This window comes from Mauremys mutica, chromosome 4 (assembly GCF_020497125.1).
Source record: "Mauremys mutica isolate MM-2020 ecotype Southern chromosome 4, ASM2049712v1, whole genome shotgun sequence".
NCBI lineage: Eukaryota > Metazoa > Chordata > Testudines > Geoemydidae > Mauremys > Mauremys mutica.
In genome coordinates, this window is record NC_059075.1 from 66,416,594 (window position 1) to 66,437,880 (window position 21,287).

The window sequence follows — 21,287 nt, forward strand, 5'->3', positions numbered from 1 at the left end:
ATGCACTACATTGTTGATATTGTGTTCAGTCTTTACAATTTAGCAAATGCTGGTACTGTATTTTCTTTTTCCAGGTGCAAGTACTTACAGTTTCTGTTGCGCAGAAAGGCTTTTGCCTTGCTGTTGGTTTCAGTTTAGTTAGTAGGAGCAGAGAGAATATTTTCTTCAGTTGGACTATTTCATTCAAAATTGAGAAACCAATATGGAATGAAAGCAGGAAAGCTTGTTTTCCCTGTCAAATATATGAATAAAAACCATTTGGAAGGGAATGAGATCTAATTCTAATAAAGTAAAAGAAAAGGAGCCAGACTGTCAAAGGTATTTAGATGGAGAGAGATTTTCAAAAGCACTTTGCATTGTTTCTGGTCACTGTGGGCCAGATTTTCAAAGGCAGACAGGTGCCTAGAGGGATTTTCAAAAGTACTCTGATTATGCGCTCAGCTCCCATTGATTTCAAATTGCTTTTGAAAATCCCTCTAGGCCAGGGGTGGGCAAACTTTGTGGCCCGAGGGCCACATCTGGGTATGGAAATTGTATGGCAGGCCATGAATGCTCACAAAATTGGGGTGGGGGGTGAGGGCTCTAAGCTGGGGCAGGAAGAGTGGGAGGTGTGGGGGGGGGCAGGATCTGGAGTGGGGTTGGGGCTGAGGGATTTGGGATGTAGGAGGGTGCTCTGGGCTGGGACTGAGGGGTTCAGAGGACAGGAGGGGGATCAGGACTGGGGCAAGGGGGTTGGGCAGGGGGAAGAGGCTCAGGGATGCAGGTTTACCTCGAGCTGCTCCCAGAAGAAGCAGAAGCAGCAGCATGTGCCCCCTCGTGGAGGTGCGGCCAGGCAGCCCTACTGCACACTGCCTCATCCACAGGCGCCGCCCCTGTGGCTCCCACTGGCCGTGGTTCCCAGCCAATGGGAGCTGCAAGGCAGCACTTGGGGTGGGGCAACATGTGGAGTGGAGCCCCCTGCCCACCTCTATGCACAGGAGCCCGAGGGGGGACATGCCACTGCTTCTGGTAGCAGCTTGCAGTAAGCCTGCATGCCTGAGCCTCTCTCCGTGTCCCAGCTATGATCCCCCTCCCGCCCTCCGAACCTCTCAGTCCCAGCCTGGAGTACCCTCCTGCACCCCAAACTCCACATCTCCAGCCCCACTCCAGAGCCTGCACCCCCAGCTGGAGCCACAACCCGCTGCCCCAGCCCTGATCCCCCTCCTTGGGCTCGATTCAAATGGCTGATGAGCTGGATGTGGCCCACAGCCCATAGTTTGCCCACCCCTGCTCTAGGCACCTGTCTACCTTTGAAATCTGGCCCATAGTAACCAAAAGCAATCCAGCAATTCACTAGCTATTTAATATTTCCTTTGTTTAATAAAATCAGTTTTCAATGCAAATGATGTTTTGCCAAATTTTTCTTATGTATCCAGCGTATTTGAGGTAGTTTTATTTTACTAATGAAAAACAAGTTTTTAAAATGCTATTGCTGTGAATTTTTAATTTTTTTTCCCAGACAAATACAGCTGGACATAAATCAAAAGTAAAAACTAATTAAGTCAAGAAATGTGTCAGTCACCATTTTCTAACCAAAACGTAAAAATCAAGCATCTGAAGTGTATGTTAAAACAACTGCTTAAACAAAGATATATAGATACAGTGTACCTTCCATTCTAGCAAAAAGCAGTACAAATTTAGTGTAAAGGCTAAATTTGTTTGCAAATAACCATGTTGTAATGTTTATACCAACCACTTAGGGTACGTCTACACTACGGGACTATTCCGAATTTGCATAAACCGGTTTTGTAAAACAGATTCTATAAAATCGAGTGCGCGCGGCCACACTAAGCACATTAATTCGGTGGTGTGCGTCCGCGGTCCGAGGCTAGCGTCGGTTTCTGGAGCGTTGCACTGTGGGTAGCTATTCCCTAGCTATCCCATAGTTCCCGCAGCCTCCCCCGCCCCTTGGAACTTCCGGGTTCTGTCTGGAGAATTTTTTAAAATGATTCTGAATTTCATCTTCTATAACGGAGCGCTGATAGAACGGATTTGCCTGCCCTTACAGCGATCACGTCCGCATGGTCCATGCTGGAGCTCTTTTTTTATTTTGATTTCGGACTGCATCGCCACCCGTGCTGATCGGAGCTCCACGCTAGGCAAACAGGAAATATTCAAAAGTTCGCGGGGCTTTTCCTGTCTACCTGACCACTGCATCCGAGTTCAGATTGCAGTCCAGAGCGGTCAGTGGTGCACTGTGGGATAGCTCCCGGAGGCCAATACCGTCGATCAGCGGCCACACTAACCCTAATCCGATATGTTAATACCGATATTGGCGCTACTCCTCTCGTTAGGGAGGAGTACAGAAACCGGTTTAAAGAGCCCTTTATATCGATATTAAGGGCCTCTTGGTGTGGACGGGTTGGGCGTTAAATCGGTTTTACGCTCCTAAAACCGATTTAAACGCCTAGTGTAGACCAGGCTTTAGAATCAACCCTTTAGGAAGGCAACTAAAAAGCCCAAATGCAAAGCAAGATTACTTTTTAAATTATTCAAATCAAGGTTTCCTTGCTGTCGACTTAAATCAAGATTAACACAGCAAGGTACAAAAGCTAGCATTTCCTTTCAACAGCTTGAGACAAGCCCACTGAAATACGCCTTCACACTCCTCTCCAGATGTTCTCTTAACCCACCAGCCTTGACCTGAGTTCAGGTGTACTAGGTAGTTCTCCATAACTAAAGCAAATACTGTACAAATTCGATCACTTTCTCCCACGTATTCTTCTTGTTCATCCAAGGAGCCTATTCAGAGCATTAGGGATCTATGCCAGAAAACAGCCATTTTGTAAGGAACAGCAAATGGAAGGACTTTCCATGTTAAACAAAATCTTATACTGTACAGCTCACTGCAGGTAAGTACCAAGAGGTTAATACCTTTTGGTTTGGTATGCATTGTCTTCATAAAGGGCCTGCAAGTTGGCAGCATATTTCTACTATCAATGTACCAACTCTGCCACAAACTAAAGGTGATTAGTGTTCACACAAAAATTAAGATCAGTCATCTCTAGAGACAGTATATTGTATCCATCCTTGTTTGCATATCAGAAACCGTTCAAACAAAAAATTTACACTAAAGTAGTTTGACTGTACTAATAAACTAAGAAGAGTGCAGTTATGGTGAGAACAGTGAATTTATAAACAGGCCCTTTTATTAATCAGATCTGTTCCCAATAGGTATTAAAATCAAAACTGCTTACCACTTTGGTGACAAGGATGTTTTTACTATGGGTACGTCCAGACTACCCGTCGAATCAGCAGGTAGCGATCGATCTATCGGGGATCGATATATCACATCTTGTCTAGACGCGATATATCAATCCCCAAACACGCTCCCGTCGACTCCGGAACTCCACCAGGGCAAGTGGAAGTAGCGGAGTCGACCCCGCGCTGTGAGGATGGGAGGCAAGTCGAAATAAGATACGTTGACTTCAGCTACGCCATTCCTGTAGCTGAAGTTGCGTATCTTACATCGACACCCCGCCCCCCAGTGTAGACCAGGGGTATGTTATAACAGTGTTAACCTTGAAGAGCTATTTGTGAAAGAACAAGCTGGATTCTTTCCTGACTCAGATTGCTTCATTAGGTGATTCGTTAAGTTCCAGAACTCATTACAGATGATTAGGGCTCTGTGTCCGTCATAGAGGTTGTGGAATACCATGACTTTCCGCAACCTCCATGACTTCTGAAGTAGCCAGTGGTCCCGGGGACAGCGGAAGCAGCCACAGCTCAGCGGCCCCCGGCAGCACTCCCAGGGCAGCCGGAGCAACTGCTGCTCAGCGCCCCTCCCCCCAGTGTTGCAGCCCCTACCCCTCCTAGAGCAGCAGACCCGCAGGGGCACCCCCAAGTAGCAGACTCTCCTTGGGGGCCCCCCAGATAAGATTTAGTCAGGAGTATTTATAGTACAAGTCACAGACAAGTCATGGGGCTGTGAATTTTCATTTATTGTCCGTGATGTGTCCATGACTTAAAAAAAATACTCATGACTAAATCGTAGCATTACTAATGATAGACAAGCTAGAAAGAACCCAATTTGACTTGCAGATTTCACACTAAAGGCAACTAAACAGGATATATATATATATATATATATACACATACACACACACACACACAAACTAAATGAAATTTGATCAAGAATCACTGACAGAACCCTAATGCCAGTTTCACAATTTTTCAGAAATTAAATGTACTGTAAGTTATAATGCTTGCTTCTAAACTAAGGGCAGTAAAGGGATAGCATGAATTGTGTTTAGTCTTCCAAACAGACTTTAAACAAATTTCATCTTACAAGATGAAATATTCACTACCTTTTATGATTTAAGCAAACTTAATACTTGCTCTAATAAAAGTAACAATTACAATGTCTTACAACTTAATTACAAATGTTTATACAGTCTCCATCTACCTACACACTTGAAGTTTTATAGTTTTCATGACTTTCATTGACAGGATCCAGATATCAGCGATGAAATCCAAATTTAAAGGAAACTAGAAGTCAGACTTGAAATAATCAGTAACTATACAAAGGTCCTGAAAATTCTTATTTCTGGTCCATTCAATTTCCACAACCAAGTGACAAGAGTCAACCCTTCTGGTCTAAGATAGCCAGTTTGGCAAAATGACTCAAGAAACGCAGAAGCTGAAACAGAGATGATTGATTGATACTGATGAAATCCTCAGTATGAAAAAAATAGAGTAGTACATCCCTATGCTCATTTTGCCTGCAACCAATAAGTCAAGTTTACGTCTCCTGTTCCATCAGTAATCCAAGCAATTTTAAACAACAACAGGAAGTTACATTCCCCTCATTGTCACTGGAAGGATTGGGTTGGCTCATAATGAGAAAAAAAAAGCTAATCCTGATGCAAATGACTTTGCTCAACCACCTTGGTAACAATGACAAGGTTAACGCAAAAAATCAAATTCCTATAAAGATTTAGTGAAGTAACCAAACTGTCATGAGAAAAAGCAATTCAAGACACAAGGGCAGATTTTTTTTTTTTTTTTTTTTTGAAGTGTAGTACCAAGCCATGCTAGACAATTCCAATTAACAGGCACAGAAGAAGGGTTATTCTTACAATTTCAAGTAGCACAAAGGCTTAAAAAGAGCTTTATAAATTAATGTAGGATTCTTTTAATTTGTTTTGAGAGCAATAGTGAAGCAGGTCTACCCTCAGTTACAACGATGTAACCCAAAGACACAGTTCTGTAAAAAAAACAAGGAATATCAACAATGGATTCTATAATATTTCATTACATGCCCTTACACACAGTCCCAAAAGCTTTGTGTCCTCTAAAACACAGAACTTCCATGGGGAAGCTTTTCTTTTGTCTCTAGTAAAACTAAAACCAGAACAGGATGAAGAATTGAAGTATAGTTTGTTGTAAGTCAAAGAGCAAATAATCATGGTTACCAAATTTAGTAGCAACATGTGGTAATGTTACTTCTGGTAGCTTTGTTACTTACCTCCACTTGCTGATTCTTGCTCTTCCCCTTCGGGAAACATAGCCTGGCTTGGCAAGCTATTCCTAGAACGAGTGACTGACTCTAAATGTGAAGCCCTTCCCAATAGAGATAGCTCATCTAGCACCTCTCCCTCTTTGGCCTCCAAATCTGATTTTGAAGTGGTTAATTGTTTTATGTTACCTGGTGCCATTAAGCTATTTGGGTTATTTAAACAGGCTACAGTACCACTGTCCAGACTTAATACTCTGGCACGACTCTTCACACTGTTAGTGCTAGAAGTTCGACGTGTTGAACGTTTTTTGCTAATTCCTTCAGAGCCTAAATGGGCTTTGTGGGTGTTTGAGTCTGCGCCTCCTCTTTCTTTAATGTATTTGGTCTTTAGAGCATTGTACTTTCCCTCAGGAGACTGACATGAATGGGAAGTGGTGCTGGAAGAGCTATCACTGCTGAACTGGTGGGCTGACTGCATGCTTGAGGTCCTGCTCAAGTCACTCTGATCACTGGAGTCCTCGTCATGACAAAACACAGCACTTTGGGGTTTGGTTCCAGACACACCTCGAAAGGAAATGTATTCCCTATGCCGGCTTGAGTCAAAACTACTAGCCCGCTTTTTTCCTGTCCGTCTCCTGCTCGATTTATGAACAGAGGCTGTCCGATGGATTAAGCTAGAGGATTTAGGTCGTACATCTCCTTCCTTTTGTTTACCACCTGTTTCTTTACAAGTTCTTGAATCAACTAAGGCAGCCAATTTCTCACTCTGATCATCTCGTGTTTCAGCAGCCTTCCCAGGTGGCCTGTCTACTTGTGTAGTCAGTTCATTGGCATGTGGGTTCTTATTGGCTTCTTCTGAAGCAGAGGCACTAAGACCCCTTTGACTGTGTATCTCATCGGATGTGTTAGAATCCTTTGTTTCTTGAACACCACTATTAGTGCTCATTTCTACAGCAGTTCTTTCACTACTAGACCTTTTATCTGTAGCAGAGCTACTGTCATCCTCTGAGTCAATACAGCAGTCCTTTCTCTTGCTGGTCTTGCTCTCTTCTCTAGGAGACTCCTCATGCTCTGACAACACATTTTCTACATGAGTTGAACTGGTCTGCTCACTTTTGTAGCTACTGATGGTACTGTTAGTGTCACGATCAATTCCACTGCAATAGCTTTCTGTTGAACCACTACTCCTACCACTCAGGCTTCTCAGACTGTCCACGCTTTTCTCTGCTTTCAAAGATTTGCTCTTCCCACTCTTGGCCAGCTGCTGAGGGCTACTACTTTTCAGGATGTCATCTAACTGAAAGACTCCTGAAATACAAGAGTTCTCAGCTAAGGATTCTTTAGATCCACAATGGGGTTTGGAAGCTTCCAACTCACTGACTGGATCTAGTCCTCGTTTTTGTTGATAGAGAGGAAAGTCATTTAGAGAAGCATCTGGAAAAGCAACAGCAGAGCTAGAGGTCCTTGGCACACCTCGTGGTCTGTGATCTTTTCTATAGGAGTGGGAATGCAAAGGTACAAGAGAAGCCATTTCAGTGTCACATGCACTAGATAGAGACTGATCCACATGGTGGTTGTTAGGGAGGCACACTTTATCACTGTTGTCCCTTGGCAAATCCTGTCCAGAGGATAACGAAGGCTGGATGGAAACAAAGGAGTCATTGGAGACCAGATGAAGAATCTTCTGATCAGCTGCCAAATCTGTGTAAGTATACATTTGAAAATATTAAAGTCAGCAAGACATACAACTTTGCTTTTCTACTACTAGGTTACAAAAGAAACAGTTCAGTGAAAAGTTAGTTACTTGCTACGACAGTAAAAGTTTTACAGGTCCAGTTAGCTAGACTGCAGCATTTCAGGTTCTGGGAGACTTGTTGAGCAATTAGTAGACAATGCCAGAAAAATACAAATATCGCTGCAGCACTCACGTGAGAGTTAAACATGGGCTACATTAGCAAACACTAAGAGTAAGATAGTACTGTGTCAAGACAGAGCACAGTTGTACATCATTTGTATTGAGAGTTATACATCTTCAATACTTGGACAGAACAGAATTATTAAACATTATGTCCCATCACACCTTATTATTGAAGGTCAAAAAAAGCGATTCCTCTACTTTAGTGATCTTTGTCAGACTTAATGTTCTTTGATGCAGTATGTGCATCAAGTCCTTTTTTTGTAAAAAAGGATCAGATCTGCTCCTTTGTAGGAAAATACAGTAAATGTGACTACATTCACAATCTTACAGAAATTTTAAAAAGTGATCAAAGCAGTCACTGCAGTAAGACCCCATGACTGAAGTGACTAAAGTAGATCCAAAAGGCATAGAGAAAAACCCATCAAGTGCATTAGTTTCCTACCATAGACTATAAAATGCTCATATTAACAAATCTGCATGCACTGTCAGCAAACAGTTTGATCACACTCCACCTGAAGGGGAAGTTATTCAAATTCTTCTAAACTGCAGTGCTGAATCCCAGATTTAGGTATACAAGTAGTTACTACTCATTCAAAACTGAACTGCAGCTCTACTCTGGAAAATGGTGCTGTAAAAAGAGCATCATGTGTCGTCATGTGTCTCAACAACTGTAGTATCACGTGCACTAAAATTACAATTATTTATATTATATTTAGAGATTTTTTCCTTCTGCCTGTCTTGCAGAAAGCATCAAGAGTGAAGCTCTTTTCCTTCTTGTGCATTACCACCTATATAAAAGACCTGGAGGCCAAATCAGGCCAACACAATTACCAGCCCTCATTGTTTACAGTGGGTTCATACAAGTGTAATTAACTGATTGGAACTTAATACATAGTAGCTCTGCCTATGCACAAGAAGGAGCAGAATCCAGATAACTCTCAGCTAGCACTGCAGAGCTGGAGTAGAAAGCCTGAAACTTGTCAGTGAAGCAAACAGTCGTGACTCTGAATACACAGGTAACCTACCTACTGGCAGGGGTGAAAGTAACTTAAAGGACTTACCGGTACACCGAGTCCTGAGCAGGTGCGTGGCCTCAACTGGAAGAGGCGTGGCCTTTCAATATTTAAAGGCCCTGGGACTCCAGCTGTGGCTGGGAGCCCCTTGGCCTTTAAATGACCCCGGAGCTACCAGCTGCAGAGGCGGCTGGGAGCCCTGGGGCTCCAGGGTGAATTAAAGGGCCCGGAGCTACCCCGGGGCAGCAGGGCTCCAGCGGGGATTTAAAAGGCCCGGCACTCCTGCCACTGAGGGGAGCCCTGGGCCCTTTAAAGCACTGCCAGAGCCCTGCCGCCGCTGGGGTAGTGGCAGCGGGTCTCGGGTGGCGCTTTAAAGGACCCAGGGCTCCCCGCAGCGGCCGAAGCACCTGGCCCTTTAAATCACCTCCAGGGCTTCGGCAGCCGGGCTCAGGCAGGGATTTAAAGGGCCCAGTGCTCATAAGAACGGCCGTACTGGGTCAGACCAAAGGTCCACCTAGCCCAGAAGCCTGTCTACCAACAGTGGCCAATGCCAGGTGCCCCAGAGGGAGTGAACCTAACAGGTAATGATCAAGTGATCTCTCTCCTGCCATCCATTTCCACCCTCTGACAAACAGAGGCTAGGGACACCATTCCTTATCCATCCTGGCTAATAGCCATTTATGGACTTACCTCCATGAATTTATCCAGTTCTCTTTTAAACCTTGTTATAGTCCTAGCCTTCACAACCTCCTTAGCAAGGAGTTCCACAAGTTGACTGTGCGGTGTGTGAAGAAGAACTTCCTTTTATTTGTTTTAAGCCTCCTGCTCATTAATTTCATTTGGTGGCCCCTAGTTCTTGTATTATGGGAATAAGTAAATAACTTTTCCTTATCTACTTTCTCCACATCACTCATGATTTTATATACCTCTATCATATCCCCCCTTAGTCTTCTCTTTTCCAAGCTGAAGAGTCCTAGCCTCTTTAAACTCTCTTCATATGGGACCCGTTCCAAACCCCTAATCATTTTAGTTGCCCTTCTCTAAACCTTTTCTAGTGCCAGTATATCTTTTTTGAGATGAGGAGACCACATCTGTATGCAGTATTCCAGATGTGGGCATACCATCGATTTATATAAGGGCAATATCATATTCTCCGTCTTATTCTCTATCCCCTTTTTAATGATTCCTAACATCTGGTTTGCTTTTTTGACTGTCTCTGCACACTGCATGGACACCTTCAGAGAACTATCCACAATGACTCCAAGACCTTTTCCTGATTCATTGTAGCTAAATTAACCCCCATCATATTGTATGTTAGTTGGGGTTATTTTTTCCAATGTGCACTACTTTACATTTATCCACAGTAAATTTCATTTGCCATTTGGTTGCTAAATCACTTAGTTTTGTGAGATCTTTTGAAGTTCTTCACAGTCTGCAAACTTTGCCACCTCACTGTTTACCCCTTTCTCCAGATCATTTATGAATAAGTTGAATAGGATAGGACTGACCCTTGGGGAACACCACTAGTTACTGCTCTCCAGTCTGAACATTTACCATTTATTCCTACCCTTTGTTCCCTGTCTTTTAACCAGTTCTCAATCCATGAAATGATCTTCCCTTTTAACCCATGACAACTTAATTTACAGAAGAGCCTTTGGTGAGGGACCTTGTCAAAGGCTTTCTGGAAATCTAAGTACACTATGTCCACTGGATCCCCCTTATCCACATGTTTGTTAACCCCTTCAAAGAATTCTAATAGATTAGTAAGACACGATTTCCCTTTACAGAAACCATGTTGACTTTTGCCCAACAATTTATGTTCTTCTGTGTGTCTGACAATTTTATTCTTTGATTGTTTCAACTAATTTGCCCGGCACTGATGTTAGATTTACCGGTCTGTAATTGCCGGGATCACCTCTAGAGCCCTTTTTAAATATTGGCGTTACATTAGCTATCTTCCAGCCACTAGGTACAGAAGCCGATTTAAAGGACAGGTTACAAACCATAGTTAATAGTTCTGCAACTTCACATTTGAGTTCTTTCCGAACTCTTGGGTGTATGCCATCTGGTCACGGTGACTTGTTAATGTTAAGTTTATCAATTAATTCCAAAACCTCCTCCTCTAATGACAATTCAATCTGTGACAGTTCCTCAGATTTGTCACCTACAAAAGATGACTCAGGTTTGGGAACTTCCCTAGCATCCTCAGCCATGAAGACTGAAGCAAAGAATCCATTTAGTTTCTCCGCAATGACTTTATCATCTTTAAGCGCTCCTTTTGTATCTCGATCATCCAGGGACCCCACTGGTTGTTTAGCAGGCTTCCTGCTTTTGATGTACTTAAAAAAACATTTTATTACCACCTTTTGAGTTTTTGCTCTGGACGCTGTGGGGAGCCTCGGGCCCTTTAAAGTGCTGCCCGAGCCCAGCTGCTGGAGCTCCAGCAGCGCTTTAAAGGGCCCGGGACTCCCTGCAGTGGCTGGAGCTGTGGGCCCTTTAAATCACCACCGGGGAAGCTGGTCCAGTCTGGCACACCTTACCAGCTCTTGCCAGTACGCCGTACCATACCAGCTTACTTTCACCTCTGCCTACTGGGTAAGATGGTGCAATTTATACTTAGGCATTACTTAGGTGCAGTACTCCTCTGAAATATGACTAAGAGAAGTCACCATGAAAAAATTCTCTAGGCTGCAAGTTTATACTAAGCTTCACATCTAACAAGATTTTTTCATGGAGTTATAAACCCATGAAAACAGGTTTAAAAATAAAACTACTGACAACCATAGAATATAAGTTAACGTGCAATGAAAGGATGCATGATCACACATTTTCAGGCATCACAGTAATAGTTCTCACACATACTGCTGCAACATGCAGTTTCTGATCCTGCAAGCAATTTGCTGTAAATATGCCCTCAAATACAAAAATCCACTCCAAAAATCTTACTAACCTTTTGTAAGTTGTACCTAACTACACCAGTGTCATGCCTTTTAGAGCATTTTCAGTGGCAAGGGGGCAAAACATACAGCATACATCCAATACCCTTTGGACGATGCCAGAAAATTGAGCATGCATGCAAAGGGTGAACTTCAGAGGATGCACACTGTATACCCAAAGGGCTTACTGTAATTAATTAAGAAAAGGAGAAACTCCAAGACACCGTCTTTTTGGTTCCATCTAAAAAATAAATGAATTATCCACATTCTGTCCAGCAGTATCAATAGTGACAGAGCATGAGCTTCATGCAACTCGGGTGACCAAATGTCCTGATTTTATGGGGACAGCTCTGATATTTGGGGCTTTGTCTTGTATACCCCCCATCCTGATTTTTCACACTTGCTATCTGGTCACCCTACATGTAACAGACTCTGACATTTAACTGAAGTGTTAGGTTTTTTGGTATGACCAACTAGGAGGTTGTGAGTTATTCTAAATTAACATTTATTAAAGTGACATTAGGAGGACTGAATAGCCCCAATGAAGTGCATACCGATATAGAAGTTTTATGGCAATCATGGACCATAATGCCAGATTAAAGCATAATAAACCAGAAGTCTCACCTTGTTCTTCACTCCCTTCTTTACAAAGACTACAACTCCGGCCAAGACTTAAACTGATATCATCAGAAGTCTTCGCAGTGTCAGTATCTCCTATATATTGTAAAAAGCATATTAGTGCTCAAAATATTAACTTTTAAATCTATTGAGGGTACACATATTTTTAAAATATTTCACTTAAAAGTAAGATGCTAAACATAAGATTCAAAATTTGCATTAAGACCTCAGCTTAGTCACTTTGCTTGAAAATGTTTTAACTACCATAATTAAGTAACATAAGATTACTGTAATAGAAAGGAATTGGAGAAAAGTGTCTACTTTATCAGTTAGTTTTACTTTGTGTATAAGCTGGTTCTGCTTTTGATTGTGTGGGTCTTCAATATAGCAAGTGGGAAAGGAAAAGGATATTCTTACAGAGAGAAATAGGAAAATGAAAGCCTGCTGAAAATTTAGTTTTGCTCAGAGGTAGGTGAAGTACCTGAAGCTACTTTTTAAAGAATATTTACTGGATTGTAAATTTACAATATCCCTTGAAATGCAAATTCACAAAAGAGCAATCATGTCAATTCTCTAATAGAAGATGGAGCATATTAGGAGTTTGCCAGGTAATGCAGTAAGCTAGGTTAATCATGCTAACTTGACTGTATTTTGCAGACAATAAGTTATTTGCTTTTAACAGTTTAGGTGTTTTGTTGCCTATTTTTGAAAGCAACATTCTGATTAACGAAGACTAGCAGAAACAAAATACTATGACTTTCCTTGAGCCTTGTTTACATTAGGGTTTTTAGCCACTGGAATAAAGCACAGACACACCACTCTGGTATAAACTGTGATTAACACTGCTGCAGCTTCTCCAGTTTGAAGCCATGTTAAGCTGCACTGGTACAAGACAGTTTACACCAGCGCACAGCTTCTCTATCAGAATTTTGCACAAATACAGCCACACTAAACACTGTTGAAGGGTGAACAGAACCATCAAGAGGATAAAAATTTACATAGATTAACTAGCAGGGCAGGGAAGAAAACCAGTTATTTCCTTATTTAAATTTAAAAGTTGCACATTTAAGGAGGCCACCTTCCATTTTGCCTGTTACAAATAATCTTTCCCACTAAAATGCATTTTAAAAAAGCTATTCTGGACAATACTACTTCTCTCCTTATTTGTTGGATGCTTAGCATCCAGTAATATTAAGTTAAAGTATTGCAGCAGGTGGAACAATGGCTGCAGGGTAGGTAATAAATGAGTATTTGAAAGGATAGAGAGTGAGGGAGAGGAGAAAAAAGCAAGCACCTTTCAGGAAGTGAGACAGATTTCTATGCTTTCCTTTCCCAGTGAAGTTTTAAAAAGTTTCTCTGCACTTGTAATCACAATGCCCAAAGAATTAAGAATGTTTTCTAGTCAGCAGGCAGCATGCTCACCCATCCCTATAACAATGGCAGGCTGAAAGGTAAAGATGGTGGACAGGATTTGGAAATACCACATCGAAACTGATTTGAAATGCTCCTGCAAGGCAATATCAAGGATAGACCGAATCTTACCTTTGATGGTTGCTGTTGTTCCAAGACGAGATAATCCTGATCCAATCTGGAAACAGCGCATTTTAAAAATGAGAAGAAAAAAAAAGAGTAAGCCTTTTCTGAGTTACATGGCAACTGCAGTTTCCTAGTGCTGCAATGTGTACATTATTTACTTATACACGTAAGGGAGATTTCCAAAGGCACAAATGGGAGTTAGGTGCCAGAAGTTGGGCACCTAACAGTCCTTTGTGTCTTCACAACTGTCTGTGAATGGTAAGCCATCTAATTTATTATTCAAGAGTTAACACTAAGGCTCTACCTAATTTGCAATATTATGGATCCCACAATATTAGGCTTCCATCACAATTTTAGCTTACTTTGCACAGTACACAATTTTGCATATATTTTGAATTTTGAAACACACTTTTTCTCAATTAATACAGTAGAACCCCATTTATATGAGCTGATAGGGGCTGGGGCTCCTGATGTCAACCCCAGGCATTAATGATAGTAAAATAGTTGAAGCAAAATGTCTGGTTATCAAAAAAAATATGCATAACAATACTTGAGTGCTTATATTGCTCCAGCAAATTTTTCTTAAACAAATAGGTCTTTTCTGGCTTTTTCAAATTACCGCAATTAATAAAGGTCCATTATTATTTTTTCCATGGTTTTCCATTTCTCGTCTACAACTCAGCTGCAATTACTTGACAGTCATCCCACAATTCAAGTAGGGCCTTAGTTATTACAAAGTTGCATTCTTTTCTTTATACCTATTGGAAGTAGCGACTTTTAAATATGCAGATTTTAACCTGACAGCTTCCCTTTAAATTATCCAATATTGAAATAAACCACAACAACATTCTTGCCAGGCTGACAAGCATCAGGCTATAGATGCCTATAGTGATGAAGCCTATAACGGTTCAAGAAAAAAAACGGATATTGAAATATTTATCACTATTTCCTTTAACCCGTTTAAAATAATAAGCAGAGACATACTGGTGACGAGGATCCAGCTATGCAACACTGGGAGTCAATATTGTCCGAGTTATAGAAGACAGCTTTGGACAACTGCTGATCATGACTATACTATTAAAGCATAAATCTCTCCAACAAGCTGCATGGCTACAACTGATTGTATAGATGAAAGCTTAATAAGCTATGCTGAAATCCCAAAAGCATATCCAGTATCACAACACAACTGATTTACCTGATCAGCTTTGTTCCTGGCAACTACTTCTGCAGCATACAATTAATAACAGATCTGAAAAGTATTACTATAGAGCCTAAGAAATCAAATCATGGACCAGGATCCCATTGTGCTTGGCACTGTACAAAACAGAACAGAGTCCCTGACCTAGAAAGATTACAATATAAGCATAAAAAAAGATAGTGGATACACATAAATTCTAGCTTTGTGTCCTGGACGGTACAGTAACAATAGCATGCATTTATGCAGCTGTAAGAAAAATTAACACAGATTCATAAGCTATTCAAATTTTATGCATGAAGGGCTTCAGTACTCCTAGAGTGATGAAACCCTTCGAACACACAGAGCTGACCCTCTTGGTTGGTTTTGCTGCTACACTCCCAAGCCACTTCCCCAGTTCCTCAACCACCACTGCCACAGACTCCTTCAAAAACAGACCAGCAGCAACGAATACCTCCTACTGTGCTCTGACTAGGTGCAGTTATCTTAGCCTGCAGATTAGCAGGCTCTCTTTTTGCTGTTGCTCCCACTCGTTCCCACATTACACCCTTTCCCTTTAAGAAAAGGATTTAAGAACAAAGTTAAAATGGCTGATTTCCAGTGAAGGGGTGACAGGAGAAAAGACAAAGACCAAAACACTCACCCTAGGAAAAATCTGTAACAGATTTGAATTAGTTTGATAAATCTTACAGAGCAGTTGCTGTTTTATAGCTAGAGCTTGTGTTTATTAAGAATTTTTAGCTTTCTTCACATATTTTGCTTCATATGATCGCCATTAAGTACATAACTTAAGAAAACAAATACATTCAAAATACAAGTTTTACTGAGCAAGGCCAAAACATACTTTTGTGTTTGCATGTTTGCAACTACCAGTTAAAAAAGCAAGATTTGCTTAATGTCTAAAGAAAGCCTGATACACTTCTTTACCTTCAAGCATTAAAACTAACATTTTATTTCAGAATGCTCTCTTTATGAACTATGTCTTCACTTTACATTAAAGTTGCAGGAGGGTATATAATCCACTTTTTTGAACAATTCAGTGGAGTCGAAGTTTACCTCGTTAGTACACTTCTATCTCGATATAACGCTGTCCTTGGGAGCCAAAATATCTTACCGCATTATAGGTGAAACCACGTTATATTGAACTTGCTTTGATCCACCAGAGTGCACAGCCCCGCCCCCCCAGAGCACTGCTTTACTGCATTATATCCAAATTTGTGTTATATCGGGTCACGTTATATCGAGGTAGAGGTGTATTAAAAAGCCATACAAGCATGCACACAAGTTCTGCTTCCTCACTCAACGCTAGAGCTGAGTGAATAACTTTTTTTTTCCAGTTTGGTGAGTGACATAAAAATCCAGGAAAATATTCTGTTAATTTTGAACTGGAAGCGTTTAGGGTTTTTTTGGGTTTTTTTAAACAAAAACAAAAAGCCAAAACAAAGATGGTTCAAATCAAATGAAACAAGATGTTATTTAGAATCAGTATTTCATTTCGAAACAAACTTCCAAAACTGTTCCTTTGAAAGTGTAAAAATGGAACAGATTTCCAAAACAAAATTTCAGCTGAAACTATTCGTTAAATTCAGCAACTCAAATCTGCAAATAGTTTGTGTCCCAAAACATGCATTTTTCTGTGAACTTTCTATCCAATGAAAATTTTTTGTCGAGCTCCACTCAGCACTACAGAAGGAAAGAGGTCAAATACATAGTGATAGTAGTATACTTTCAGCTAAAATAGTCATTAACACATTAGATTGAAAAGAGAAAAGCCAGAAGAATTTACTTGCTATAAGCATTTCCACTATTCTGCTCACGATTTACTGGTTTGAAAGAGAAACTATCAAGGCTGACAGGCTCAAACTTGAAAATGGAAGAAGAGATAGAATATAGAGCAGAAAGCAAAAAGGAGTGGCAGCTGAAAACAGAAAGGGATTATGTAAAGCACCATCCTTACTTCATCTTCATGAAGAAAGGATGTAGGTCATACTGCCACAATCCAGCTATTTTCTCCTGTAAATCTTGCTGCCTTCAAGTTCTTTGCTGAACAACCAGAATTGGTACATAAGCACTGGAAAAAGTTAATTCTGCCTACGCATTTAAGCCATACACAGGGCTCAGGTGTTTACTGTCACCAAGGCTCAGTTATTACAGCTTCCATGATTTTAGAATAGCAGGTCCCAATTTTGCCAGCACAGATGCAACTTTAATCCACCCTCCTTCTCCATCATGGAGCCAAAGAACACTGTGCAGTTAGCATTAAAGCACAGAAAAAAGGGGTTACAAGTAGCAGAAAACAGCTTGTGCTCTCTCCATGTGCTTTAAACACTACTAGTCGTACCAGTGCATCAAAAAAACAGAGGAGTGTTTATAAAGCCACAAAATGTTTGAGTTCCCTTCAAACTTGGTCTGCACCCATGGAAGAGATATCTATATATATTTCCAACACTGGTTTAAAGAGCCCTCTTATTATAATATATTCCTCCCACAACCCCAAAATACTTTTTCTATTGAAAAGATTAAATGCTAGAAGCAAGTTCTTGCAGTCCTGCCCTGATGGGGAGGGAGAGGAAAACAGAAAGCCATGACACGTACTTTCTGCAAGATAGGTGGACAAGGCAGTATGACCAACCTTATAAAAAGTGAGTATACATATTTAGTGAAGGAAATGTTTCTTGGCTGTGAACACCACTTCATTTTCGAGTTCCCACATAACGCTACAGAAACAAGTAGTGCATAATACAATTACATTAAAACTGAAATCTGAAAAATTCACACAACCTTGCCATTTTGGCTACAGCGGCCCATAATTATAACCCCTCCCCACCCTGCTTCCCCCTCAACCCTCCAAAAACGTATCAGAGGATCAAAGTAACTGGGACACTGGCACAGTTCTTCTGGAAATGAGAGAGATTTAGCATCTCTCCACTATCATCTTATCTTGCTCTGTTCCCGTTAGCCAACATTTATGACTACTGCCCCCGATGTGTCAAGAGTAATGTCTCTCAAAAAAGCCAGTTAGCACGATAAGAAATAGCCACACAAGGTAGTAATGGAAAAAACTTCCTAGGAAGAAACTTCCATTCAATCTTCTTTGCAATTTAAATGAAATTTGCCATTTGGGAAACTGAAAAGGTGAATTTAATATAGAAGTACTAGGTAAGAAGTTCCCAAAGAAATGAAGTTGTAGAGCTAATGGAGTAGTAGGAAAGAAAAGACATTTCAACTACTGGTCCTAGGGCACTGACGAAGTGTTTTACAAAGAAACTGAAAAAGAACAGGGCGACAGAGCACACTGTTTAATCTTTTATTTTGATGGAAAAAAGGGGGACTGCAAGCTTACTGGGAACAGTAACAAAGACTGCAGTAATGATTAGATAGCAGTAGTTGGATTAGCTTTAATTCCTACCTGATTGTTTGGGTCTAGAGCAGCATAAGAATTGCGTGAACTGCAGCCAACTGGGGGAGTGGCTTCTCGTATGAACTCAGACATCTCAATCCCTCCACCAGGGTCACTAAAGAAAAAGTACAAAGACAATACGATGTTTTAAACCACTATTCCCATTACCTTTACTCATATTTGCTAATAATTCAAAAGGCACAATGTTTCAAGTCTTGATTTAATACAGGCTGTTTGGGTTGTTGTTTTTTTAAAAACTTCAAGGTATGTGAACAAATGGATACCAAAGTACATTTTCTACTTCATTTACCATATGCCATGCTAGGAGGGCTTGGTCACACTGCAAACTGGCTATTTTGGATTTGTGCAATGACTCTTGGAGACAATGCAAAGCAGTCCCTGAAGACATTCTAATTTATGCTGGGAACTAGAAAAGTCCCCAGCCACCTCCTGAATCTGAGCCTTCCCTTACCCTCCAAGATGGCAAAACTCAGCAGCTACTAAGAATTAGGACCAGAGGATTTTGAGCAGGATAAACTGAATCTTGTTAAAACTAAAATTAACAGATTTTCAGCCAGCCTGCATAGACCCAAAGCTAGAGCCTTCTGCAAAAAAGTTTATGAATAGGATAAATATGCCCATCTCCAACAAATTAGGAAATACTTGAAAATGGGACTCCACTTTGGCATGGCTCAACAGTGTAAAGTATATAGCAGCAAGTAACTATTCCTTAATCTGAAGCATTCCTGCTAACATCAACAATGGTTGAAAGCAAACACTGAATTCTGGATCACTAACTTCAGCTTTAGCTAAAATGGTGGATATTCCTTAAATGGTTTTAAAATAAATGAAGAGTAAAATTAAGTTAAAATGAGCATTTCAGTTTAATTACAGTATACATTACAGCCGCAACTGTGCTAGTATAATAATGCCTTGCAAAAATATTCCTATTTTGCCCCCATTGAGTAGCATACTCAGAAATGTTGCATGCATTTAAAATACACCTCTACCTCAATATAATGCGGTCCTCGGGGGCCAAAAAATCTCACCACCTTGTAGATGAGACCGCATTATATTGGGTTCAGGCCGGTACGATGTACCAGCAAGAGCCGGCTTCCTTGGCAGTGATTTAAATGGCCTGGTGCTCCAGCCGCTGCTGGGAGCCCCGTGTCCTTTAAATCACCACCGGAACTCTGGCAGCGGGGCTCGGGTGGTGATTTAAAGGGCCTGGGGCTCCACACAAATTCGGATAAAATGTGGCAAAGCAGCGGGGGTCAGGTGGTGCTTTAAAGGGCCCAGGGCTCCCTGCTGCTTTACATCTGAATTCGTGTTATATCGGGTCGCGTTCTATTGGGGTAGAGGTATATTAGCATGCACATTACTTCTCAGTGTGAATTTACAGAAGGCTGGGTTGAGCAAAATTGGCACAGCTTTCTTTTAAACGAGCTACAAAAAGCTAGCATGAGGAATAGTTCACTCCACTAGGGCTCCCCCATACAAGTAAACCTAGAGTTGTACAGCAGTCATCCCTAGCAGAATATAAAAGACTGACACAGCATTACTGAAGCTAGGAATATATAAACATAAGTTTTGCAGGCACAGGAAGAAGTATGGATTTCAAAACTCAAATCATGGCATCTACAAAGGATTTTGCAACTCCTCAAAACTCAGACCTTCAATTTACAACCAATTATAATCTTGGGTGAATTATATGTTCATTTGTTTTCCCTATGAAATACTGGAATTTTTCCATTCTTGATTTATCTGTTTACTTCTGCAAGTGAATTCTGAGTGTGAGAGAAGTTGCCAGTTTCAGAACAAGAGTCACAGAAGCAGACAAAGTTATCATATACAAATGGGAAGAAAACTTAATGCAAAAGCTACGTCCACAACAAGTAGTAATAATGAGACTAGAAGTTCAAGATTAAGAAGTGAGACAGTCATGAGATATGAGTTAGTAATTTGAAAACGTTAGGAAAAATTAGCAGTTATTTCAATGCCAACTACCACGAACTTATTTAAATTGGCTAGAAACAGAGTTCAGCTAGTGACTGTAACAATGAAATAAAGCATAAATAAGATCTTGAAAGCTTAGTAGCCTGACTGAACATTACAGTAAAGCCACTTCCAAGGAAAAACAAATACACAATTTTATTGAAGAAGTCAGCAATCTTCTCAAACGAAAGTTACCAGTTTAAAGTCCACGAAAGTGAATTGACAATCTGTCATTTTCAAAAATTGGCCTTCTGACTTGGAAACTGAACACACTAGGTGCAAAATGTGTTATTAGTTAGTACCCATCTACTACTGTCTCTTTGTAACTGCATACACAGTCTACGCAATGTCGTGTGTAGCGTCTTTGACCAATTATCTCCAAAGAATAATAGCTTTTTCAAAAAAGCAAGTGTTTCATACTGATTTGTGCTGAAGAGTACTATGGCAGAAGAAATTTTAAACAAGTTTCAGATTTACAACGGGTGATCAAAAGGATTTGACTATCCATCTGCACCCCATAAAAGATAGACCCTGCAGTTAATTAGCTACAGATACAAACACACAAAGAAGTTAAGTCAGAATTTTAAAACCCTTTTTGCTCAAAGTTCCAGTTTCTGAATGGAAACAGGATGTAAACTGCTGTTGTCACCAAATATACGGCCAGATTGACAGGCTTCTTTCTACATGCTCACCTTCAGCAAACAGTATTCAGCAGGCACCTCAAAGGGCCAGTCTGCAAAAACCAGCTACAAGCTTCAGAAGGAAGGAGGTCAGAGCATGTTAATTTTTGAAGTATTAAGAGTGTTTTTTGGATTGTATTTTGTCCCTTTAAACAAAGGGCATATGGGTAGAGGGGACTGGGTTGGCACACTAAATCAAAGAATACCAGATATTTAATTCCAGCTCTTATGCAGACTCCATTTTTAGTCTAGGCCAAGTCACTTACTACTTGACCAAGTAGTTCCCCTCCCCATGTGCCAATCCCAAATATCTGTAGAAAGGGGATAATTCCTACCAACTGTAAATGAGGTTGTGAAGGTTAGCTAGCCAATGTTTGTAAGTTGTAACATATATACACACACCAAATATGGTCAGTCATGACCTGACCATTACATCATTTCAGTATAATCATTAGAAGGTACTTGCAGAATCTGAACCTTAGCCAAAATTGCCCTTATA

General features: G+C 40.8%; 1 protein-coding gene across 1 annotated transcript in view; it reads right to left on the reverse strand.

Annotated features, from left to right (window-relative positions):
• Positions 1–21,287, reverse strand: part of PCNX1 (pecanex 1) — a 131,283-nt gene that overhangs the window by 99,147 nt on the left and 10,849 nt on the right. The window contains exons 3-6 of the mRNA XM_045014974.1: positions 18,123–18,228; positions 13,525–13,570; positions 11,989–12,078; positions 5,507–7,198 (exon numbers count right to left, since the gene is read on the reverse strand). Of these exons, the coding sequence (XP_044870909.1) occupies positions 5,507–7,198; positions 11,989–12,078; positions 13,525–13,570; positions 18,123–18,228 (1,934 nt within the window). The remainder of the gene's footprint in view (positions 1–5,506; positions 7,199–11,988; positions 12,079–13,524; positions 13,571–18,122; positions 18,229–21,287) is intronic.